Source organism: Cornus florida, unplaced genomic scaffold, assembly GCF_030987335.1.
Source record: "Cornus florida cultivar Cherokee Brave unplaced genomic scaffold, ASM3098733v1 CherokeeBrave_3.0.0_Hap2_Chr01, whole genome shotgun sequence".
NCBI classification, from domain to species: Eukaryota; Viridiplantae; Streptophyta; class Magnoliopsida; order Cornales; family Cornaceae; genus Cornus; species Cornus florida.
This window is the reverse complement of record NW_026775571.1, coordinates 16,827,218-16,853,561: the sequence shown is the minus strand read 5'-3', so window position 1 is coordinate 16,853,561 and position 26,344 is coordinate 16,827,218. Positions and strand designations below refer to the sequence as shown.

The following is a 26,344-nucleotide window of genomic DNA, read 5'->3' as shown; positions in this document are numbered from 1 at the left end:
AACAAAGGCAAAGTGGATCCTAGAGCCATAAAATGTGTTTTCCTTGGTAACTCTCCAAGAAAGGGTACAAGTTTTTTTGACCCCACTACCAAATAGTTTTATGTCTCCATGGATGTAGCATTTTTTGAACATCAATCGTTCTTCACCAAAACTTCACTCTAGGGTGAGAATAATCAAATGGGAGATCAGTTTTGGGATGTTACCGTGTCGCCTATCCGGCTCCTGTTCAGTCCACATCGGGCCTAAACAGTCCTCAACCGATCTTCCTTCCTAGCCCACAACTGAGCCCTAGTAACTCAAGTGAGGGGGAGCAGCAACTACAACAGCCACAACAGCAGCAACAATAGCCGTTGGTTAATCAACAACCAGCAACCAATGATGGGCAGACTAAAGAACTGAAGGTTTATACAAGAAAGAATAAGGATAAGGAGGCTGGGACATTTCCTTGGTACTGCCCACTCCTGAACCAGCTCTGGTCACTTCAGATTCCAATGAGATCTTGGAGAGTGATACAGGCAGAATTAAGTGGAATTTACGTTTTCCAGAAAGCTTCCATATTTTGAAAGTTTCCTTATTTTGAGTAGTTTTCTGATTTTCATCAGCTTTCCTTTTTGAGTAGTTTTCTGATTTTCAGCAGTTTTCCTGTTTTTATTTTATTTTATATTTGGTAGTTAGCGAATATAAGGCTAGGATTGGGGAGGAAGAAACTCTATATAAAGAAAGATGAAGATAATCAGAAAACTGCTCAAAATAAAGAAACTTTCAAAATATGGAAGCTTTCTGGAAAACATAAATTTTACTTGCAGAATTTGAAATTCTGCCTGCATTAGTCTCCCCGTGTTGGAAAAAACTCGCCTTCAAGTTTGGAGCAATTTTCCACGATCAATCAAAAATCCGAGCATGGCTTTCCATCCCCTCTTTCTTCTTTTCCGAACTCGGATCAAATACCTTAATCTTCTTATATTAACAAAGAATACACTCGCATAATAAACATGGATTTTTCTAGAGGTCCTTTGAAATTGGGTAGGTTTGCAAAACTCGGTGGAACATGTATCTTGAAGTACAAGTGTAATCAACTTTAATTTTTCTTCCAACAATCGTCTAGCAGTTGTAGTACCCTCCAAGAATTCATCCCAAATTATGTCATAAAAGTGAAATTCATTATTTTTCATCTCCATTGATCCAAAAGCTTCATCATCAATCACGCATCCTTTATTATGAGATTCTTCTTTTGTAACTTCCTTATCAAAGATCGTTGATAAATCCCAATCCATAGATATTTTTGACTCGTATGATTCCGTGTGTGGTTCTTCATAAAATGGAGGCTTACTCCAGGCAATGAGTGATTCTATAATAGCTTCCCCTACTTCTTGTGGTGGTTCTTCTTCTCCACTAAGATATCGTGCAAATTCAGGAATTTCCTCCTCAAAGTCGCCATCACAACGCCTTTCATCAAATACAATAGGTGTTATATTGCTGCAAAAAGGACTAACAAAATTCTCTTCAAGATTATCCTCATGGAAAAACGAAAATCTGAAAATTGATATCTGTCTGCCAACAACTGTCAGTCTGCTCGTCGAGTGATCTATGGCGACGCGAAAAAAAGAATGAATTTTCGCAATAGTCTCGGTGTCTGTCACATCCTTATCCACCGAAACATTGTCATCAACCGGCGGGTTGACGACGGGTTGACAACGCATTGACCCAATAGTTGAGTCAACAACTAAACTTGTCTCCGCAAAAACTCTATCTCGCTTTCGTGTTGCTTGGGTATTGGTTCAGCTGGAACTTGCATCCTACGATTTCCTCCTCTCGGTAGTTGTCGTGGAGGCATGATTGAGGGAAAGCCAAAACCTAAGCTCTGATGCCAAACTGATGCCGCCTTACCAAGAGGATATGATCAAATCGTCTTCACAACAATATTAAAACGAAATAAAAGAATAAATTTAGAGAAGGAAAATTGCAAAGTTACAAAGCAAACTTTATTTGTTGTAAAAATAATAATCCATTCACTAATCTGTAAACGCTACAAGGCTTTATATAGAGTTTCTTCCTCCCTAATCCTAGACTTATATTAGCTAACTACCAATTATAAAATAGACCAAAACAGGAAAGCTGCTGAAAATCAGAAAACTACTTGAAAAGGAAAGCCAATGAAAATAAAAAAAAAACTACACAAAATAAGGAAACTTTCAAAACATGGAAAGTTTCTGAAAAACACAAATTCCACTTGCAGAAATTTGAAATTCAGCCTGCATCAATCTCCCCGTGTTGGAAAAAACTCGCCCTCGAGTTTGGAGCAATTTTCCACGATCAATCAAAAATCCGAGCATGGCTTTCTATCCCTTCTTTCTTCTTTTCCGAACTCGAATCAAATACGTTAATCTTCTTATACTAACAAAGAATACACTCGCATAATAAACATGGATTTTTCTAGAGGTCCTTTGAAATTGGGTATGTTTGCAAAACTTGGTATCCTGAACTAGAAGTCTAATCAATTTTAATTTTTCTTCCGACAACCGCCTAGTAGTTGTATTGCGCTCCAAGAATTCATCCCAAACCATATCTTCAAAGTAAAATCCATTGTTTTTCATCTGCATGGATCCAAAATCTTCATGATCAACCACGAATACTTCATCTTGAGATCCTTCTTTTGTAACTTCCTTATCATCCTCATGTTTCGAAATCAATAGTGGCTTTTGCATAACCAAGAATTCACCTATATCTCCATATATGATATCATCCTCTTCCTCCGAGTAATTATCATATTTTGGCTTTACCATTGGGGTTGCATCATCTTCCTCGATCAAAAGTTGTTTTTCTTCTCCACCAAGATTTCCTACAATAGGAATTTCCTCCATAAAGCCACCATTCCAACGCCTTTCATCAAGTGGAATAGGTGTTGGTTTGGATGTTGCGCTACTACAAAAAGGATTGAAAAAATCCTCTTCATAAAAATCAGAAATCTGAAAATTGATATTTGTCGGCCAACAACAATCAGTCCGCTCATCGAGTGATCTATGACGACGCGAAAGATAGAATGAATTTTTCGCAATAGTCTCGGTGTCTGACACATCATCATCCACCAAAACATTGTCATCAACCAGCGTGCTGACAACACGTTGACCCAATAGTTGAGTCAGCAACTCAACTTTTCTCCGCAAAAACTTTATCTCACTTTCGTGTTGCTTGGGTAAGGATTCAGCAAGATTCTACATCCTATGATTCCCTCCTCTCGGTTGTTGTCGTGGAGGCATGATTGAGCAGTCGAAAAGCTGAAACCTAAGCTCTGATACCAAATTGATGCTGCCTTACCAAGAGGAGACCAAATTGTCTTTCACAACAATATTGAAACGAAATAAAGAACAAAAGCAAGAGAACTGGATAAATTGCAAAGAATTGCAAAGCAAACTTTATTGCTGTAAAAATAATAATATATTCACTAAACTGTAAACCCTAGCAATTACAAAGCTTTATATAGAGTTTCTTCCTCCCCAATCCTAGCCTTATATTTGCTAACTACCAAATATAAAATAAAATCAAAATAGGGAAGCTGCTGAAAATCATAAAACTATTCAAAAGGAAAGCTAATGAAAATCAGTAAACTACTCAAAATAAGGTAACTTTCAAAATATGGAAGCTTTCTGGAAAACATAAATTCCACTTGCAGAATTTGAAGTTCTGCCTGCATCAGAGAGATCAGGTGAGTCCGCTAACGAGAGTTCTAATGATTCCCTATCTGATCTAGACATGCCTACTGCCCTTAGAAAAGGAAAAAGATCTCGTACTAAATATCCACTCTCCAATTATATTTCATACAAGAATCTTAATCCTTCTTTCAAAGCATTTTTTGCTAATGTTTGTCAAGAAAAGATTCCCAAGTCCATTCAGGAAGCAATGATGAATTGAAAGTGGAGAGAAGCTGTGATGGAAGAAATAAGGGCACTCAACAAGAACGACACTTGGGAACTAGCTGATTTGCCCTATGGAAAGAAGGCCGTGGGGTGTAAATGGGTGTTTTCTGTCAAATTCAAGGCAGATGGCTCGGCTGATCGATACAAGGTAACATTGGTCGCAAAAGGCTTCACACAAACCTATGGGATAGACTACAAAGAAACCTTTGCACCCGTGGCACAGATGAATAGAGTTTGGGGACTGGCCAATGCACCAACTTGATGTAAAAAATGCATTTCTTCATGGATACCTTGAGGAAGAAAGTGTATATGGAGCTGCCACCAGGATTTGAAGGTATTTTTGGAGAAAGAAAGTATGCAGATTAAAGAAATCTCTTTATGGGCTGAAGCAATCCCCACGTGCTTGGTTTGAAAATTTCACCAAGGTTATACAGAGTAAGGGGTATATGCAAAGCCAAGGAGATCACACGATGTTTTACAAACACAAAGGAGGGGGGAAGGTGACTGTACTAATTGTGTATGTTGATGACATCATTGTGATTGGTAATGATTATTAAAGATTTAATGGAGGAATTAGTGGAGGAAAATCTTCAAGTAATTGATTTTGTTTCCTATTATTGAAGGTTTGGTGTTACTAGAGAAATCAGTGGAGAAAAATCCTCTTTGTTTTCCATTTTCTCATAATTTCTTCTCCTATATAAAGAAGCCTCCACTATTGTATTGTATATGAATTGAGAGAGTATTATAAAAGTGATGTAGCCCTTTGGGCTCTTTGTGCCGTAGATGTAGGCCCTAGTGGCTAAATCACGTAATATCTATGTGTTTTACTTGTTTCATTTATCTCTTCGCTTTCGTTTTATGCTTTACAACATGGTATCAGAGCCTGATTTCTTTTCCTAGGTTCGGACCCCTATTTTAGGGTATTCCCTTAGCATCTGAAATGTTGTTAAGGGTTTCTCGGTGTTATTTGTGACTTGTTTGGGCCGCCAGTTTGTTCGGCAGTAACGTTCTTCGCCTTTGCCGTGTCTCTAGCAGTTTTTATTGACTTGTTTTGGCTGCCAGTGTGTTCAGTAGCATTGTCCTTTTTTTTTTTGATAGTTAAGCAAATTCAATAAATAGCGTTCAAAAGGGGAACGCGTCCCACGAGTAACAAAAAGTACCTATGGACCCAAGGAAGAAATAAAATCAATTGTCTCCTCCGGGGAGGAACAATGCCTTCTGGAATCCCAAAAGCATAAAGATGTAATAACTGTTGACTTAAGAACAACAATCGAGGATTCCTCTCCTTCAAAGGATCTATTATTCCGCTCCCTCCACAGACACCACCATAAACACAACAGCGCCATCCTCCAAAACCCACGAGCATGACCTCCCACAAAGCATCCTCTCCAAGCCTCCATCAGTCCTCTCGTAAATCTGGGCATCACCTTTAACACCCCAAACATGCCTAACAAAAGACACCAATAGTCAAAAGCCACTGGACAATGCAAAAGAAGATGATTCACCGATTCTCCATTACATTTGCACATACAACACCAGTTAACTATTATTTGTCTTCGCCTCCTCAAATTGTCAAGCGTCAAAATCTTGCCCCACACCACTGTCCAAGTAAAGAAAGCCACTTTGAGTGGCACCTTAGATCTCCACACTGTTTTTCACGGAAACGTAATCCTTGGAAAGTTTGCGAGGCAACGGAAAAATGAACTCACTTCAAACCTTCCCTGAGCAGAAGGCAACCAAACAAGTGAATCTCCACTCTGCCACAGATCTCATGCCGATACAAGAGCTCTAACTACCCATAAATATCGTCCGACTCCCAATCCTGGAAAGCTCTCATAAACCGCACATCCCAAGTAAACCTCCCGCTATCAAGCCAATAGCAGTCAGCTACCGAGACTTGCCTATCAACAGCAATCCTAAACAATCTGGGAAAAGAACAAGCCAAAGAACAATCACCACACCAAATGTCCTCCCAAAAGCATACGTCCCTACCATCCTGAACTCTGATTCTGATATGTTTTGAAAACTCATTCCATCATTTTCTAATGGATTTATAGACACCAACACCACCAGAAATCCTCACCAATCCCGAACACCACCCCCCCTCTTCACCGAACCAACACAAAATAACCCTCCTCCACACCCTATGGCGTACCACTCCATACCTCCACAACCACTTACTAGGAGCGCCCTGTTAAATAGCACCAGCCTATGGTGTTCGGTAGCATTGTCCTTGCCTTTGCCATGTCTCTGGCAGTTTTTTTTTGACTTGTTTGGGCTATCGGTGTGTTCGGTAGCATTGTTCTTCGTTTTCTCTCTTTTCTCTCATCATTCACACTTGTTATTACTCGTTATCTCAATGGCAAGTTGAACATTCATGCTCCAACTTGAGGGGGAGTATTGAAGATTTAATAGAGGAATCAGTGAAGAAATTTCCTCCTTGTTTCCCATTTTTTAATTCTTTCCATTCTCATAATTTCTTCTCTTATATAAAGGAGTCTCCATCATTGTATTGTATATGAATTTATTGAGTATTATAAAAGTGATGTAGCCCTTTAGGCTCTTTGTGCCATGGACGTAGGCCGTAGTAGCTGAATCACGTAATATCTGTGTATTCTACTTATTTCATTTATCTCTTGGCTTCCGTTTTATGCTTTACAACAATGATGACATCGAGGTGGAGGACTTGAAGAAGCCTTTTGCAAAAGAATTTGAGACTAAGGAGTTCGGAAATCTGAGGTATTTGTTGGGAATAGAAGTTGCAAGGTCAAAAAAAGAAATATTTATGTCACAAAGAAGTATATCCTTGATTTGCTTAAGGAGACCGGTCAATTGGGATGCAAACCAGAAGATCTCTTATTGACTTCAACCACAAACATGATGGTATAACCACAAGCCCAATGGTGGAAAAGGAGAGGTACCAACGATTTGTTGGAAAACTCATTTACTTATCCTATACTAGTTGCCTATGCCGTGGGAATTGTCAGGTTCATGCACGCTCCTAATTAAGACCAACTGAACGCAAGGTTGTTATAATCGGGATTCTACGTAGGATTGATGAGGGGTCCATAGGATCGGATCGAGAATCATAAGATTCTATAAAACAATTAGAAAAGTAACTCAAAGTAACTTTCTAAATCAAATATTTTGATTTAAGTAGAGAATAAGGCTAAATAACCAATCCACACACCCTAGCAAAATTAATTAACATTAAAAGATACTAAGGCAAATGACAAACACTTAAAATCAGTTTCTTGATTTCAACAAAAAATCAGCATAACAATCAAGCAAAATCTCAGAGATGAAATTAAAGTAAAACCTAGAAGAGGGAGAAAAGTAGAATTGAGCTGCCTAATTGTCTGAACAATTTAGTTGAAAGTTTACTTTTTGGTTAAAAAAAAGAAACAAAATCTTGAGATGTTCGTTTCAGAAGGCACTTTTAGGACCGGGAAATTGAGGATGCCACTGGTTTTTTGGAGTTGTATTGCCAGGAGATTGTGGTTGGAGATTCTGATAGTTGGATTTGGGCCTCTGACTCTCAGGGTTGTTTTGATGTTCGGTCCTTCTTCAGGTGTCTCACGGAAGAGCCTGGAGGTCCTTTCCTATGGAAGTCTGTTTGGCGTTCCAAGGCTCCCCTCAAGGTGGCCTTCTTTGCTTGGACCTCTGTTTTGAGAAAGATTTTAACCCAGGATAATTTGAGGAGAATGAATCAGGTGGTGGTCAATTGTTGTTACATGTGCCTACGTGATGAGGAGATAGTGGAAAGAATTGTTGGGATTTGATGCTTGGTTTGTTTGGGATTCACTGGGTTATGCCTAGATCCTCCAGAGGGTTGATTGAGGCTTGGATAGGTTGTACAGTGGGGGCACATATTCAGGATGCTTAGAGGGCTATGCTTCTGTTTGTGTGGTGGTGTATTTGGCTCGAGAGGAATAGAAGATATTTTGAAGGAAAGGAGATGCCTATTTCTATGCTTAAATTCTCTATTTTTTCCACTCTTTTTTGTTGTGCTTCAGGGAGAAATTATAGATCTTTAGAGGAGATTGTTGATTTTTTGGCCTCTTTGAAGGCTTAGAGGCCCTTTTTGGCTTTGTGTATCTCTTGGGCTTTGCTCCCCTTTTGAACGCTTTTATACAATTTTACTTGTCAAAAAAAAAAAAAAAAAAAGGAACAAAATAAATATAGAAAGAACAACAGAAAAAAAATGAAGTTCGTCTTTATTTTTGTTTCAAAATTGACAAAGAATAGGTGGAAAAATAGAATTGTTTCTGTTCCTTGCACTAAAAAAGAAAGAAGAAAAGAGAAATTAAGAAGATTAAACAAAATAGAGGAAATTTTTGAAATTTTGAACGATACCTTTGATATTCAGAGTTGATCGTCTTAACATTTGACGTTTGGTTCTTTGTCTTCTTTTTTTTTAATTTTAATTTTTTATTGTACTTAGGCTAAAGAGTTGGGCTTTATATTTAAAATGATTAAATTTATTAGTCCAAAATTAATTATAGGCCCAAATAAATTCGGAAGAAAAACAAAATAACACAATTTAGTAGAATTGGTAGGATCGTAAGATCCTATGCGATCCTACTTCCAATTTTACAGATTCTATTGAGATTCTACTTCCTAGAGATTTTGAATGGGATCGGAATAGTTTTGGCAACTTAGGATCGTAGAATCGTAAGATTCTAAGATTCAGAATCGGGATTTTAACAACTATGACTGAACGTTGCATTTAGGACCTTAAGATATCTCAAGGGCACTCCAGGAAAATGAATTTTATTCTCCAAAAATGGGAATATGGAGATTGAAGCCTACACCGATGCAGATTGGGGAGGATCACTCAGTGATAGACACTTTACTTCAGGGTACTGTACCTTTGTTGGAGGTAATTTGGTGACATGGAGGAGTAAGAAGCAAACAGTTGTGGCTAGATCAAGTGCTGAAGTTGAGTTTCGTGCAATGGCTTTGAGAATTTGCGAGTTACTATGGCTGAAGTCTATTTTAAAAGAACTGAAGTTGGAAAGCAGTAATCCTACAGGAACTCTACTGCGACAACAAAACAGCCATTAGTATAGCACACAACCAATACAACACGACATTACAAAACATGTTGAAATCGACAGGCACTTTATCAAGGAGAAAATTGAATGAGGCCTAGTTTGTACTCCTAACATCCGATCTAAAGAACAGCTAGTTGATACCTTGACTAAAGGTTTGGCTAAAGGGCAGTTTTAGGAGTTAATTGGCAAGCTGGGCATGACTGATATCTACACGCCAGCTTGAGGGGGAGTGTGAAAAAACAGATCACCAGAAAATATGGGATTCTAGGTGTGGTTGACCTAGAATCAGGTCCAATTTATTCAGGTCCAATTTATTCAGAATTATTCCCTGAATAAATTGGAATAATTCCTTCCAATTTTAGTTTCTGATTCCAACTGTTTGTACAGCTGCAAATCTTTGACTTTGTACATTTATTTCTTTCCTTATTCATAGCCTAGAGTGTAGCTGTCCTTTTTTGTAGATATAGGTCTTGTATAATTTGTAAACAATGAAGGAAATTAATATAATTCCCCATAGTTGTTAAAATCCCGATTATGGATCTTAGAATCTTACGACTCTACAATCCCAAGTTGCCAAAATGATCCCGATCCCATTCAAAATCTCTGGGAAGTAGAATCTGTAGAATCGGAAGTAGGATCTGTATATATAGGTCTTGAAAAATTTGTAAACAATGAAGGAAATTAATAGAATTCCCCATAGTTGTTAAAATCCCAATTATGGATCTTAGAATTGTACGATTCTACGATCCCAAGTTACTAAAACGATCCCGATCTCATTCAAAATCTCTGGGAAGTAGAATCACATAGGATCCTACCGATTCTACTAAATAATGTTATTTTGTTCTTCTTCTGAATTTATTTGGCCTACAATTAATTTTGGACTAATAAATCTAATCATTTTAAATATAAAGTCCAACTTTTTAGCTTAATTACATTAAAATTTAAAAACAAAAAAACAAAGAAACGAACGTCAAATGTTAGGACGATCAACTCTGAATTTCAAAGGTATCAATCAAAATTTCAAAATTTTTGTTTTGTTCTTATTAACTTCTCGTTTCTTCTTTCTTTTTTAGTGCAAGGAACATAAAGAATTCTATTTTTCCACCTCTTCTTTGTTAATTCTGAAACAAAAATAAAGGCAGACTTCATTTTTCTTTTCCGTTGTTCTTTCTATATCTATTTTGTTCCTTTTTTTTTAACCAAAAAGTAAACTTTCAACTAAATTGGAATAAAATATAGCAACTCAATTATACTTTTCTCTCTTCTAGGCCTTACTTTAATTTCTTCTCTGCGATTTTGGTTGATTGTTATGCTGATTTTTTGTTGAAATCAAGAAACTTATTTTAAGTGTTTGTCATGTGTCTTAGTATCTTTTAATGTTAATTAATTTTGCTAGTATGTGTGGATTGATTATTTCGCCGTATTCTTTTCTTATATCAAAATACTCCCTCTGTCTCAAAAAAAATGTCCTGTTTGTCAGTCACGGTTCCCCAAATAGGGCATTTAATTTGGGACGGAGGTAGTATTTAATTTAGAAAGTTAGTTTGAGTTACTTTTTTAATAGTTTTATAGAATCTTATGATTCTCGATCTCATCCTACGATTCCGATCCTATGGACCCCGATCCTACATAGAATCCCGATTTTAACAACCTTGGACTTCCCTATTCAAAACTTTCTTTAGGAATGAACACTGTTTGCGAGAATAGTCAATTTAAAATACCTTCTTCATGCTCTTGTGGTGATTATGTATGCAACCATAAAGTGGTGAGATTAGAATTTCTTATTCTTTCTCCTTGAGGTGCAAAATAGCATATAGACATTAGCAAATGCTTTTTTTATTTACAACTTTTTCACAATAGATGGATTTTACCAAATGTTTTTACAAGAATAATAATTAAAAATACAAACACTAGGAGGATAATGAACTGAAAAAGGATTTGGACAATGTAACAAAAGACAATGGATGGAACAAGGTAACAAAAGAAAATAGATGGGGAACTGAGTTTGGGACAAGGCTGTTGTTAGGGGCTTATTTGCTATTACTTATATAATATAGGGGGCTTATGTGTAATTTCTTAAACTTGTTAGTATAAATAGAATGTGGTGGAAGGATGAAAGTATTATTTCATTCTCTCTCTCTTTCCCCATCTCTCTCTCTCTCTCCCCCTCTCCCTCTCATCCTCTTTCTTCTCTTTTTCTTCTTCTTCTTCTTATATTTTACTCTTGATTTGATTATATCTTAAAGTCAACATGGTATCAGAGCATGGTTTGTAAAGCTCTAGGTGTGTAGTTGAAACCCTAGGGTAAGTTTGTGTAAACTCTAGTGGGTGTGAAGGGTTTTGAAAAGATTTCAAGATGGGATTTGTTTGCAAGGAAGTAGTGTTAATGACATCTACAATTCTACACGTACCGCAGATCCAACTCCGCGATGAGTTGGCTAGGGGTCGTAGGCAGCGCGCCCCTGTTTGGGGCGAGGCCCCGAAATTTTTTTTTTTGGCCCTGTTTTTTATTTGTTGCAGTCTCGATTGTTTTTTTTTACGTGTTCGTGTGGTTCTGCTGCAACAACGGTTTTTTCTTCGCCAGTCGTGATTCTGGTATGGTCTCCTTTGTTGCTTTCTAGGGTTTCTATGGTGATTGCGTGGTCGATTTTTTATGCATCTTAGAAAACGATAATCTTTCTAGTTGAAGTTTGTGTGTTAGAGAGTTGGTTCTCTACGTATTTTGTTGCTGCTTTTTGTTTCTGAGAATTATATACCCAGAAACTGTGTCTAGCTCAAAGGTGACTTCAAAAGAAGTTGGGTCTTCTCCTAGTCTAACTCCAGTATTGGGAAGTAGTAATGATCACCATCCAGGCCTTTGTATTACCACTGTTAGGCTGGATGAGATGAACTATATGGAGTGGGCTCAATCTGCTCGTATGCATATCACTGGTTGTAGGATAATCGACCATATCGAAAGGACTGTCACGTATCCCTCTAAGAGTGATCCGGAATTCAAAGAGTGGAGTGCAAATAATGCATTAGTTATGACGTAGTTGTTGCAGTCAATGTAGCCACAGAGCAGCAAGGATTCCTGTTTATGAAAACAACTAAAGAGCTATGGATGGCTATGGAAGAGACGTACGATTGGTAATTTTGCAAAACGATATGAACTCCAACAACAGATTTCAAGATTCAAGCAAGAAGACCAAACTCTTGCTATATATTACCACACTCTTACGTGGTAACTGGGAAGAGTTAGATTACTACCAAGACTACATACCTGTGTGTGCAGATGATGTTAAAGCATTTCATGCTATGGTAGAAAGGAATCGAATCTATGAGTTCTTGGGTGGTTTGCATCCGAGATACGAGTATGCTAGGGTACAAGTGTTAGGTAGGTATCTAACCCCTACTTTTGTTAGAGATGTATTTTTGTATATCCAGGTTGAGGAGAGTAGATGAAGGTTATACACTAAGCCTGAGCCAGAAATACCATTGTCTGAGAGGTCTGCTCTTGCCACACAACAATGGAACAAACCTAATCCTTCAAAAGGTGGGAAGCAGGATGACAAGAGCAAGTTAAGGTGGTGATCATTGTGGGCGTATGCGCCACACTAGGGAAACATGTTGGACTCTACATGGTCACCCTACTCTTGCTTATGCGAATGCTAGGCCAAGGCTTCGTCCATTTAGGGGGTTATCTACGGCACATACTGTAGAGCGTGAGACTGCTTCTACTGGTCATGCCTCCTCAGGGCCACCGAGTTCTTTGTTCGGGGCTGAACTTGATGCTATCCGACATTTACTAGCACATCATGCCTCAATTTCCACCTCTAACTTCGCTCAGACAGGTACCTCTCATTCGGCACATCAGGTTTCCACATTATCCGGTGGGCAGCCCTAGATCATTGATTCAGGAGCCACTGATCACATAACTGGTATGACATTTGATTTTTCTTCATACAGTATATGTTCTGGTAAGGATAAGGTTAAGAGTAGCTGATGGCACCTTCACCTCCATTGTGGGGAAGGGCACTGTGTTTTAGGACTTTGACACGGGGAAGACGATTAGAAGTGGACGTGAGGACAATGGCTTGTATTTGGTGAACGCGAGCCCAACTTCTTATTATGTTGCAAATCAATCTAGTGTTAGGAATAGTATTATCAATAAAGATCTAGTAATAGACTAGGTAATTTACCTCTTCGTGTTTTGAAGCATGTGCTTCCCCAGTTTGCTTCTGTTAAATATTTTGAGTTAAATTGTGAAACATGCGTTCTTGCCAAACAATGTCGTGTTTCTTATTCTACTAGTATTAATAAAAGCACAGCTCCTTTCCAACTTGTTCATTCTGATGTGTGGGGTCCTGAATCTACTATTTCATTACTTGGTTTTCATTACTTTGTTGTGTTTGTTGATGACTTTAGTCGATATACTTAGCTTTATCTTATGAAAACCAAAGATGAATTTCATTCTATTTTTAAAACCTTTTATAGGATGTCCCCTCAAAATCCTTCGATCTAATAACGGAGGAGAGTTTATGTATGGTGGTCCTGCCTTTTTTTTTTTGTTGATAACAGGATTGTCCATCAAACCTCCTGTGTTGATACACTATAACAGAGCGGTGTAGCTGAAAGAAAACACCGTCATATTACAGAGGTTACACGTTCTCTTCTAATTGGGAAGGGAGTGCCTAAAAGTTACTGGGCTGATGCAACCTTAACAACTACATACCTTATCAATCGCATGCCTTCTAAGGTTCTTCGCCATCAATCCCCCCTCTCTGTCTTACACCATAGCATTGCCTTGTTTACTGTCGCTCCGAAAGTGTTTGGTTGTGCTTGTTATGTTCACATTCATCATCACAATGACAAAATGGACCCTAAGGCAATCCGATGTGTCTTTCTTGGATACTCTGCAACTCAAAAAGGGTATCGATGTTATAACCCTACCACTCATTGTCACTTTGTCTCAATGGATGTTACATTCTTTGAGTTTGTTCCCCTTTTTTTCCACTTCTCGAGTCTCTACAGGGGGAGACTACCATACAGGTAGAGAATCTGTTGTCCATTCAGAGGGAATGCCCCTTTCCTTTGCATGTTCCCATTCAGGGGGAGCTTCTTACTGAGGTGCCTACGTATAGTCCTCCTAACACTAATGATTTGCAGTAGGGAAAGCAGCCAATTGTCTACACTAAGAAGGCAAAACAAGTTATTGACCCACTCCAGAACCAAGAAGTCTCCCTCGATCTAGGTAATTCCTCAGTTGACGTTGACATTGATACTTTTGATTCTTTTCCCAATAGCATTCTTGTTGATCTTGATGTCCCTATTGCCTTTCGTAAGGATGTTCGTAGTTGTACAAAACATCTCATATCTCAGTTTGTATCCTATGATGCCTTATTTCTAACACATCGTGCTTTTCACTTCGTGTATCTCCTCTGTATCTGTTCCTTCTAGTGTTTCAGATGCTCTCAGTTAAACTCCATGGAAGAAAGCCATGCTTGAAGAGATGAAGGCCCTTGAGAAGAATGGTACTTGGGGTATTGTTTCATTACCTGGGGGTAAGAAACCAGTAGACTGCCAATGGTCTACACAATAAAGTATCATGCAGACGGAACAATTGAGAGATATAAAGTCCGGTTAGTTGCAAAGGGCTTCACTCAAACCTATGGGATTGATTATCTGGAAACATTTGCTCCAGTTGGCAAGATGAACTCTATATGTGTCCTTTCTTTTGTAGCTAATTTGAATTGGCCTTTACATCAGCTGGATGTAAAGAATGCTTTCCTTCATGGTGAGTTGGATGAAGAGGTGTATATGACTATGCCACCAGGTTTATTCTTGCCAATGGTCAAAATTTAGTGTGCAAGCTAAATAAAGCCTTGTATGGGTTAAAGCAGTCGACACGTGCTTGGTTTGAGAGGTTTAGCATTGCTGTGAAAAGAGTAGGGTACACACAAAGTGAGGTAGATCATACTCTCTTCATTAAGAACCATCGGGGCTGCACCACTGCCCTTATTGTATATGTTAATGATATTGTTATCGCTAGAAATGATTCAGAAGAGATTCATCAAATGAAGTCATTCTTAGGAATGGAGTTCGAGGTTAAAGACCTCGGATTATTGAGATACTTTCTTGGCATCAAGGTGTGCAGATCGAAGAAAGGGGTATTCATTTCTCAACGAAAGTATGTGTTAGATTTGTTGGCTGAAACAGTCTGGCTTGGAGCTAAACTTATTGATATTCCCATTGAGCAGAACCATAGGCTTAATGATGTAGATGGAGACCCATTAGATGAAGTGGGAAGATTTCAACGATTGGTTGGGAAACTATTTTACCTATCTCTCACGTGCCTGGATATTGCCTACGCTGTTAGAGTGATTAGTCAGTTTATGCATGCTCCACGTACACCTCACCTTGAGGCAACTCATTATGTTCTTCGCTACCTCAAGGGTTCACCTAGTAAGGGGATATTATTTGGCCGTCATAGCCACTTGCGTGTTAAAGCCTATACTGATGCTGATTAGGCAAGGTGATCTACTTCAGCATATTGCACACTTGTTGGAGGTAATCTTGTTTTATGGAGAAGCAAGAAACAGTCTATAGTAGCTAGATATAGTGCAGAAGCTGAGTTCAAATACATGGCACATGGAGTTAGTGAGTTGTTATGGCTACGAACGATGTTGGGTGAGTTGGGTTATCCTGTTCGCGAATCAATAAAATTGTATTGTGACAATAAGGCTGCTATTAGCATTGCCCACAATCCAGTTCAACTTGGCAGGGCAAAGCGCATTGAAGTCGATCGACACTTCATTAAGGAAAAGCTTTGTCTTGGGCTGATTTGTACTCTATACGTCAACACGCATAATTAGGTTGCTGATGTTTTAACTAAGGGTGTGAGCAAGACTTGTTTGCAAAATATGTTATTCAAGTTGGGTATGATAGATATCTTTGCACCAGCTTGAGGGCGAGTGTTGTCAGGGGCTTATTTGTTATTATTTATATAATATTGGGGCTTATGTGTAAATTTTGAAACTTGTTAGTATAAATAGAATATGGTGGAAGGATGAAATTATTTTTTCATTCTCTCTCTCTTTCCCCATCTCTCTCTCTCTTTTCCTCTCATCCTCTTTCTTCTCTTTTTCTTCATCTTATTATACTTACTCTTGATTTGATCATATCTTCAAGTCAACAAAGGCAAGAAAAGATGGGTTGCTCAGAGACATTTGTTATTTCAATTTGAGGGTAAAATAGTTATTTCAATAATAGAAAAGAATCGGCAAATGTTTTGTCAAACTGACAAAAAAGCTCTTCTAAAATATAATTTCTAGACACTATCCCATGACTGAAGTGAAAGTGATGGCTTCTGATTCTCTTTTTCTTCTGCGCAGAAGCAAAAGTAAAAGATATGCCAAACGAGGCCTAAGTGCACACATTTTATCAAAGTTGAGATGTTCCTCGCACAACAAAATCATAGTCTTTTTTTTTTTTTCATGAATGGGGTGGTATCATAAAATCAAAAGATATATCAGTATAGTACAATGGGAGGAGAGGGCATACCACAACATCCTAGAGAATAGAGTACATCCATTTCCAATAGGAAAGAAAAAGAAAAGAAAATAAATGGCAATGGAGCAAACTGATACTAAGGTAATGCGGCTAAGGTAATGCCGCATGAAGAGATGTCGAATTTGCATCCAGAACATTGAACTAGCAAGCTCTGAGGGAGTGGACTCAATAGCCTGATGGAGTCTCATTTTTCTTTCCTTCCATAGACCCCAAATAACAGCAGCAAAGAGCTGACTATGAAGAGGATTACGAACATTCTGTTGAAACTAAGAAACCAATTGAAGAAGCACGCATCAGATGCAGCTCTGCAATTCACACAAATTGAAGCCATTTGTATACCTCGCTTCTATAGATTACAAAAAGAAGCAATTCTATCCAGCAGCACCAAACAAGTAGTAGCGACTGAACACCTAGGTCTACCTCCACTCCAACATAAAATACTCCAAGAAACAACAGGATGTTGAACCCTACACCTCTGCCAAGCTCTTTTGAAACTAAATCTCCCCCTATCCCAAAGCCATCCATCAGTATTAACAGAAATAGGGACCCCCTGTAGAAAGGATCCCAAAGGATTGAAAGCTGTAGAGGTCAACAAACTCCAATTCCAAGAACCATCATCCATGAGAGCACTCAGTGTAGAATTTCTATCAAGAGATAGAGTTATGAGATTTCTATAGGAGAAGTGTTGTGACAACAACTGACCCTGGTACCAAGGATCTCCAAACAGGCTAATAGAGTACCATTTCCAATTTTGATTGATACCTCTGTAGCCATAATGTCCCTAACCTCAAGCATATATCTCCAAATTATAGAGTGAGATGCAGAGGGAATAACCAACCAAAAAGAAGTGTGAAGACAAAACTTGGCTTTAAACCACTCTACTCAAAGTTTGTCCTTGCCAGTAATGAAATCCCAGGCTAATGAGCACATAGAGGAAGTTTCAATATCCTTTAACCTCCTCAGCCCCAATCCTTCTTTTGAAGTAGTCCTGGTAACTTGATTCCAACTAATGATAGGCATCCTCTTTCTGGTATCTGAACTTCCCCAAAGGAAATCTTTACATAGATGCTGAACTGTATATTTTACAAACACTGGGAGCTTAAACACAGAACACCAAAACAACAACAAAGGTTGAACAACAGTTTTAAGCAACTCCACTTTACCTGCAGTAGATTATGTTTTAGTCCTCCGAGTAGACAATTTGGCTGTGAGTTTATCTAACAAGGGTTGACACATATCCTTCTTCAGCCCAGAACAGCTCAGAGGTAAGCCCAAATATCACACAGGAAGGGAAGCTACAGTACAGTTCAGAGTTGATGAGATAGCTCTCCTTCTCTTCACAGCTTTGGAGAAGAACATGTTACTCTTATCCTGAGTAACAGCTAAACCAGACTGTTGTTCAAAAGTAGGCAACAAAATTTTAATAGCAACAACACTAGAGAAAGAGGCCTTGCACACAATTAACAAGTCATCAGCAAAGAACAAATGGCAAAGGTCGGATCTAGTTTTCAGAGCAGCAGGGGCTAATATGACCATTGATCACCTCAGCAACAAATATGCAAGAAAAATATTCTGTTACCAAGGTGAAGAGAAGAGGGGAGAGAGGACATCCTTGCCTTAGACCTCTTTGAGGTTGAAAAAAAACCCACTGGGGAACCATTCAACAATATAGAATAATGCACTGAGCAAACACACTCTTGAACCCAATCAATCCAGCTTTCACCAAAACCATAATTCTTCAATAAAGCAGTTCAAAACTGCCATGAAACTGAATCATAAGCTTTTTTCAAATCCACTTTCAGAGCCATTGAGGAGTGATTTTTGTTGTTGAAATTTCTGATTAAATCATGTGCAACAATCATGGCATCCTGCAATTTTCTACCTATAACAAAAGCATGCTGCTCCACTCCAATTAGATTATTCAGTACCAGAGCAAGCCTTGAAGCCATAATTTTAGCAATAATCTTGTATAACAAATTGCAGAGAGCAATAGGCCTAAAATCAGAGACTGTACCAGCATCAGATTTTTTTGGAATCAGAGTGATAAATGTACTAGCAGTACCTATAGGAAGTTTAGACTCCAAAAAGAAATGTTGAATTGCAGTCACTACATCATCACCAATTAGAGACCAAAATTGTTGAAAAAACCTTGCAGGGAAACCGTCTGGACCTGGTGATTTATCAGGATGAAAGTCCATGACAACCTGTCTAACCTCTTCAGCAGTTACAGTAACTTCTAAAGAAGAAGCTTCAGCAAATGTAAGAGTCCTCCTAGGAGGAATCAAAGGATCCAAAGAAGACATTAAATTAGCTTGAGAGTACAGATCCTTACAGTAATCCACAATCATAGTTTTGATACTGTCCTCCATTCTGTTGATATTCCTGTTCTGCTGCATTCTGCTGTGGAAAAAATTAGTACACTTATTATTGTCTTTTAACCAGAGAACTCTAGACTCCTGAGCCATGAACACCTCTTCATTTGTTAAAGCAGCCTCCAGCTTCTTCCTAGCTTCATTTTCTGCATCAATAGTGTCTCTATCCATAGGATCAGCCATGAGCTTAAGTTGAGTTTACTGCAGGTTAGCTCTAGACTCAATCACTGCAGCCCCAATGTCCCCAAACAGATTTCTACTCCACTCCCTGACAGCCTGCTTCACATTTTTAAGTTTCTTCTGTAACCTATGAATAGGAGACCCAGCCACAAAAACCTGCCAAGCTTGAGTAACAAGAGGGACAATAAGACACCATACTTTCAACAACCTGAATGGCTTAGGACCATAAGAAACAATAGACTCTAAAGACACCATCATAGCACAATGATCAGACAACAAAGCAGGGCATAATTGAACCTTGGAAGATTGAAAAGTTTGACACCAATTCCTATTAACCATGACCCTATTCAGCGTGGCATAAATCCTAGACTGATAAGCCTGTCTATTACGCCATGCCCATGAACCATTGAGCACAGGTAAATCAATCAACTCAGCTTGAGACACCATATTGTTGAACTGATCAATTACTCTCTGTGAAATTGCAATACCTCCCTTCTTTTCAGAATGATATCTCACATTATTCCAATCCCCCACAGTGATCCAAGCTCCTTGAATACCAAAGGAGAGTTGGATAACAGCATACCAGAGCTTTAATCTGTTTCTCTCAACATTCACAGCATATACCGAAGTACAAAAAAACTGGACTTTGGATGGAAGATGAGTAACTTGAATAAATAAAAATTGAACATCTTCACCTATCAAATCCACCTTAAATACCGTAGGATCCCAGCCAACCCATATCCTCCCCAAGTGTTGTGAAGAGTAATTATGCAACCAAAACCAATTGCTTTTAACATTAGAAGAAACTACAGAAAACCTATCTTGTTTCAATCTTGTTTCCAAAAGACAAACTAGAGAAAGAGAAGAAGAATTAATCCATTTCCTTACCTCCCTCTGCTTCCAAGCCTTGTTTAGCCCCCTAACATTCCAAGATGCAGTCATTGAGAAGAAACATTAGGGGGTAATCTCCCAGTCTTACTTCTAGTAAGCCTATCATTCATCACTGGCTGAGTATTCTTAGTCTTTTTACCTTTTCCAGTAGCTTGAACAGGAGTAGAAGAAGTAGACTAATTTTCTTTCTGAGTTGAAACCCTCATGGGCATGTTCAATACTTGCTTTTCAGCAACTCCTATCCCAGGTGATTGAGACTCCACAAGATATTCTCTAACATCCCCCACCTCATTACTATCTCTAACAATTTTCTCCTTGGCAAGTGATGTCTCAGCAGCATCAAGAGGATCAATATCCACAAGCAACCTAGTAGCAACACCAGCATGGATATCAGTCACACTATGATCACCATCCAACACCACAACCGCAGGCTCACCTCCAGTCATTTTTCCACCATCCATGTCATCTTGTAGACCCTCAAAAGTGTTGGATGTCTTCACACTAACACCACGTTCAGTAGTTTTCGCACTACCAGTGACCACCGCAGCCTCATCAGCTACAATAACCTCCAATGGGTCATCCAAATTACCACCTTCTCCATTGTTAACTTTTTCTATACCATCAGCAAACAATGTAAAAGAATTGGATGTCTCCAAACCATTCACAGCACCATGAGTAACACAATGCACATTCTGTTCAGACATACTATCAATCAGCTTCCCCTTTTGTTTAACCACCCAACGATCAGTAGTTTTCTTGGGCTTTGCTTGCAATACCTTCCTTGGACAGTTATCTTCCTGATGGTTCACTCGTTTACATAGAGAACTCAATTTTGGCCTCCATTCGTATTCAAAATTAAGACAACAATCTTCACCATGAATATTAAGGTCCATCGAGTCTGGGAGATCATCATTAACCCAATCTCCACCATAACTCTTAACAAACCCTCCTTTGTCTCGATGAAGAGTAGGATCATCCATATATATAGGCTTCGAGAAGGAGGAACAAACCTTGGAGATCACCACAGCCTTGCGACAATGGACTGGTAAATCGTGGATACAGAGCCAAACTGGAATTGTTTTTTATTTTTTATATTTTTTCCTAGTTGGTACTCACACACACTTGTCTCTTCTGAGACTTGAACTCCTGACCTTCCTTTGGGAGGTAAGAGGTTGATACCGCTAGGCCACTGGCGCGTTGGTAAACTGGAATTGTTTCGAGAACATCTTTCTCAAGGTTCACATTCTTACACCTTTTCTTAAGTATGATTGGCCAACCTTCAAAAGTATGAACCCTAGACAGAACTTTCTTAACATCCTCATCAGCCTGAAAGCGCACAATGAAAAAACCTTTCTTCACATACACCACCATAGGACCTTTGCCCACCACTGTTCCACATAAGTTTTGAAACGATGATATTAAGGTCACTTTCCCATTACATAACCCATCACAGATGTACTCCAGAAGTCGATTTCATCAGCAACACCCTCCACCGAGATTGACACCTTCAATCCACGGCTGTCACTAGGGAACTACAAATTCGTAAACTGTTCCGTAGTGTTACCAAAACAACTTTGCCATGATGGCCTTGATGGGGATTACTTCCGGCCTGGAGAGATCGTCGGCGGTTGGGGGGAGGAGGTTTGACCCTTCTCCTTGAGGCAAACAATCCCCGTCCCAGATGACAGTGAGCATGCAAAATCCTAAATCGCCTCTGATAACAAAATCTTATTGTCAGTTAACAAAACAATTAATAAAGTGACATAATTAATAGAAGTATTCTACCTTGATTCCAAAGTTGTGTGTGTAATTTGCATCGTATAATGAAGTCATGGAAGAGCAGATTTATGTAGCAATAATGAAAATTAGAATTAATTTAAAATTGAATTGATAATTGTAGTCCCCAGGCTTAAAACTTTTTTTTCAAGGCAAAAAGTGTAAGAAGTTAGATTGGTAGATGCAGAGAGTTGAAGCCTAGCTCTCCAAAATCCACCGGAGGCACTAACCCACTGTGCTATCGAGACATCTGCCCAGACTTAAACTTGGGCTTCGAGAAAGAACTATTTGAGCATGAATGATATAATAATATTATTAAGAGCATAAGATATATGACAACAAATGTAAACTATTCTTGTCCTAATTATTTCTTTGGGAACATGAAATATAGTGTGAGTCATGGCTTATAAGCAAATATTGGAAATGAGGGGAAAATATTGAAAAGTGTTTGTGAAGGAGTTTTAGGTAGAAACAAAATTATAATAAGAAAGAAAGAAATAGTTATAATGATAAATTTATGTACTCTTGTAGAAATATTTCATATCCTGAAACGTAAAAGTTACATGCAATAATAATTGAGAAATAGTGGAGATCAAAAGTAATAATGATCTTAGTGTAATAATAAAGAGGATTGGTGAGAATTTAACTAGTTCTTGTTATTATTATTATTATTACATGTCTTAGTCTTTTGCCCCTTTTCTAATAGAAGCGTTAACTAGGGATGGCAACGGGGTAGGTATGGGGCGGGGTTGCCTAAACCCTACCCCGCCCCGTTTATCAATTTCCAGTACCGAACCCAGGATGTGTTTGAAGGCGCGCCTAGGCGCGCCTACGCTTGAGGCTCAGGTTTAGTGCCTGTTGTCACCCTAAGCTCACTGATGTTTACTAGGCGCGCGCCTCGGTTGCGCCTTGTCCTGTTTGTCAGGTGCGCCTAGGCGCGCTTCACTGATATTTGTTTAAAAAAATACGATTGTTCTATTTCTTAAGCCAAAAAGGGTACTTTTGGCAACTTAATAAACAAAAAAAAAGCTCAATCATACGATATAAGGAACTTTTGTTCAAAAGAATAAAAAAATAAGAAAGCCCAAGAGTAAAGTGTTAACCGAACAATGATAGAATGAGATTGTGAGACGAAGACGAAGCCCTAGTTGCAGAGATGAACGACGAAGCCACGTCAGCTCTTTCTTTTCTTTTCTTTTTTTCTCTCTTCTCCTCTAGATCTCTCCTCTCTTCTTATCTTTGTTTACATCTCTTTCTTCGTCTGGTTCTCTCATCTCTCCGTCTTTTATTTTTTTGCTCTGTTTTTTCTTTTTCTTTTTCTTTTTTTCTTGTTAACAATTTATTTTTCTTGTTAACATATTTATTTCTTTTTGTGCTTTGTTTTGCCATTCAAAAAGCACATTTTGCTTTGCCTTTCAAAAAAACAAATTTGTGCTTTGTTTTATGGTTGTTGGTGGATTTACTTTTTTATATTTGATATTAATTTTTAGAATATTGATATGACTTATGAGATATGAATGTTATTATGCTAGTTTACATTTTCAATTGTGCGCCTCACTTCACTCAGGCGCGCGCCTCGCGCCTAGGCTCCAAAGGACCTCTAGCGCCTTGGGCCTTTAATAACTATGATCCTCGTTTGGTGAACCAATCATAGACCCCGTTGTCGCCCCGTCCCAACTTGTTAATTGTGTTCCAATGTGAAAAATGGAGAGAGAGAGAGAGATTAGATCAAATACTGGAAGGATAGAAACCATTGATGTGTGTGTGTGTGGCTGAAATCAGATTTTGAGAGGAAAGATACATATACATGTATATATATATAGAGAGAGAGAGGGAGATGTATATATGCTTATATATTATACAAAATCCAAAGCAATTTCGCACCAAGCAAGTGTATGACAGAGGGATGTTGAGAGACAAGGGAAAGAGAACCGATGAACACAGATTGGTAGATGGCTAAGGCTTTGGAAGATCGGTTGGCTCACGGACTTGCGATCTGATCGAATGGCTGACTACTCACGATTTGCTCCTAAACAACAAAACGATTTGGGGATTAGTTTCAAATAGGTTCAAAACGAGTGGGCTGACAATGGTCATTTTGTTGTGGTCTTAATGGTGGAAATTATGCCCATGTGAGTTCTTAGAGTTCTGAAGAACAAATTTTTGCATATAATATCCTTTTCAATGATGAATTTGCTTGACGCTTTCACATTGCTGCACTATAAAACTTTTCAGTTATTTATGGTGTTGGGTTTTTTGATCCGTGCTGCTAATCTGCTTATTTGTACATCGAGATTAATTCAATAACTCTGTGGCTCACATGTCCTCTTCCAGCAGGTTTAGGCGCTAGCAGTTCAAATTATGATTGTACACAGCATTATGAATACATCTTATTTGCTCAACCCCAATATTGAGTTGAATCTCAAGTTTTCAGACCTCTAAGTACCTGATGTTTACCTAATCATGTGCAGGGTCCTCCACTGGCTGGGAAGTATGATATGGGAGCCATATGTATGCAAGAGCATTCAGAAAAGCTCCAAAGCCTAGTAAATGATGCCTTAGACAAAGGAGCTGAAATTAAAGGCCGGGGAAGTGTTGGCAATATTGGTGCAGGTGCAGTTGATCAGTACTTTCCTCCCACCATAATTGTAGATGTAAATCACACAATGAAGTTGATGCAGGAAGAGGTATTTCTATTTTTATCTGACTACCAGATTGTGTTAGAGCTGGCATGCAAATGAATTATATATTTATCTGTTTTCTGCTTTTATCATATTCTGAAGAATGCATTGGTACCTTAATGAACTACGGGAAGTGGATTTTTTTTCTATAGTGGGCATGTGAAACACATTTCTTATCTTCTCCTTGGTTCCGTGGATGACTGCATGCTAATCTTTATGACCTCCATTTATGTCCAGGCTTTTGGACCAATCATGCCAATAATGAAATTCAGCTCTGATGAAGAGGTTGTCAAGCTTGCAAATGACTCGAAATATGGGCTTGGGTGTGCTGTGTTTTCTGGCAGTCAGCGCAGAGCCAAGGAGATAGCTTCCCAATTACATTGTGGAGTGGCTGCTATCAATGACTTCGCATCAAATTATATGTGTCAGGTAATCTTTTGTTGAAGAAGTTGTAATTGATACTTCTATACATTTGCTTAAATGCAAACAGGCAACAAAGTTTTCAATAGAGTTATTGAAACTTTTTTTAGAGACTGTTTCTTTTGCCTTTGTTTCAAATAGAAGTTGTTTATCTTATATTTAAACTGACTATATTTTAATTCTCACTCATATCATTGGCTAGGTAATTCACTTCAGTGATACCGAGATAATATAATCTGAAAGTATGTATATGCTGAAATAATGGAGCCAAAGGAAGAGAAAAAGTAATTTTGTTTGGAAATAAAATCGGTACTAATATATAATTGTTCAACAGTTATGTGCACATCCTATTCCTTCATGTAAGAGCTGTTTCCGTGTTTGTTGGTCTAGAATTTATAAAAAAAAAAATTTAGACTCAAATCAGTCCATACAATTGTATATGTCAACCCATCAGCCTACTAATCTTGGTAAATTGTGCGGCACTAAAGAAATACCTAACGTTTTTTTACAGTCACTGCCTTTTGGTGGAGTAAAAGATAGTGGGTTTGGAAGATTTGCTGGTGTGGAAGGATTGCGAGCTTGCTGTCTTGTAAAATCAGTTGTGGAGGATAGATGGTGGCCTTATATCAAGACTAAGATACCAAAGCCAATTCAGGTCAGCTTTGTCACTTCTGAAGTTGAATTTGTGTGAAGGTCCCTATACTTGCAAACTGATAGTTTCTCTCTTTCAAATCTAGTATCCTGTTTCCGAGAACGGGTTTGAGTTTCAGGAATCACTTGTAGAAGCATTGTATGGCCTAAGTATATGGGATCGTCTGCGGGCACTAGTCAATGTCTTGAAGATTCTTTCAGAGCATGGATCTCCTGCTGGCAATAAGAAAAGAAATGACTAGGCTTTGACACTATACAGGCTTGGCAACAAATTTTCACCGATTTCCTGAATTTTTCTTTGGTTTTCATTAATACTTGTTAGGTTTTCTGGAGGACTAACTCTGCAGTAATTCCTCCATGCTGTCGAATTTTCACCAATTCTGTTTGTATTTGTCGCTAAAGAAGGCATATATTGAGTTGACATGTACATTCTGAAATGCAGACGATGAAAATGTTGACGCTGTATCTTAAAACATTTTCTTCCGAACAGGGATTTCAATTTCATGCATCCATCTAATGCATATTTGTAGGCTGGTATGTAAAAGAGCACATATTCAAGTTAGATTTCAATTAACAATCACATATATTGGTGAGGTTTTTCTGTTGGAATCAATTTTTATCTACCATTGCAGACCAGCTGATAAATTCCATGAAAATCTAAGAGGAAGAACCTCAACTTTAGAATGTCAACATATTAATTATGAGTAAATTGTCTTATAGCGCATTATCAATTTATCACCACATTTTTACTTGGGGAAAACGGTCATAGTGCACATTTAAAGCCCTCAATTTCAAAACTTTCCTAGTAGCCATCTGGTGCTATCGCAATTTGTGTTGGTGTGTTGTGTGGA

General features: G+C 38.4%; 1 protein-coding gene across 2 annotated transcripts in view; it reads left to right on the top strand.

Annotated features, from left to right (window-relative positions):
- The window catches only part of LOC132293215 (aldehyde dehydrogenase 22A1), a 52,580-nt gene extending 26,397 nt beyond the window's left edge, over positions 1–26,183 (top strand). For both annotated transcript variants that reach the window (XM_059790593.1, XM_059790602.1), the window contains 4 exons: positions 24,213–24,428; positions 24,660–24,851; positions 25,354–25,497; positions 25,580–26,183. In XM_059790593.1, coding sequence (XP_059646576.1) covers positions 24,213–24,428; positions 24,660–24,851; positions 25,354–25,497; positions 25,580–25,735 — 708 coding nt within the window. In that variant the 3' untranslated portion in view covers positions 25,736–26,183. The remainder of the gene's footprint in view (positions 1–24,212; positions 24,429–24,659; positions 24,852–25,353; positions 25,498–25,579) is intronic.
- The last annotated feature ends 161 nt before the right edge of the window (positions 26,184–26,344 follow it).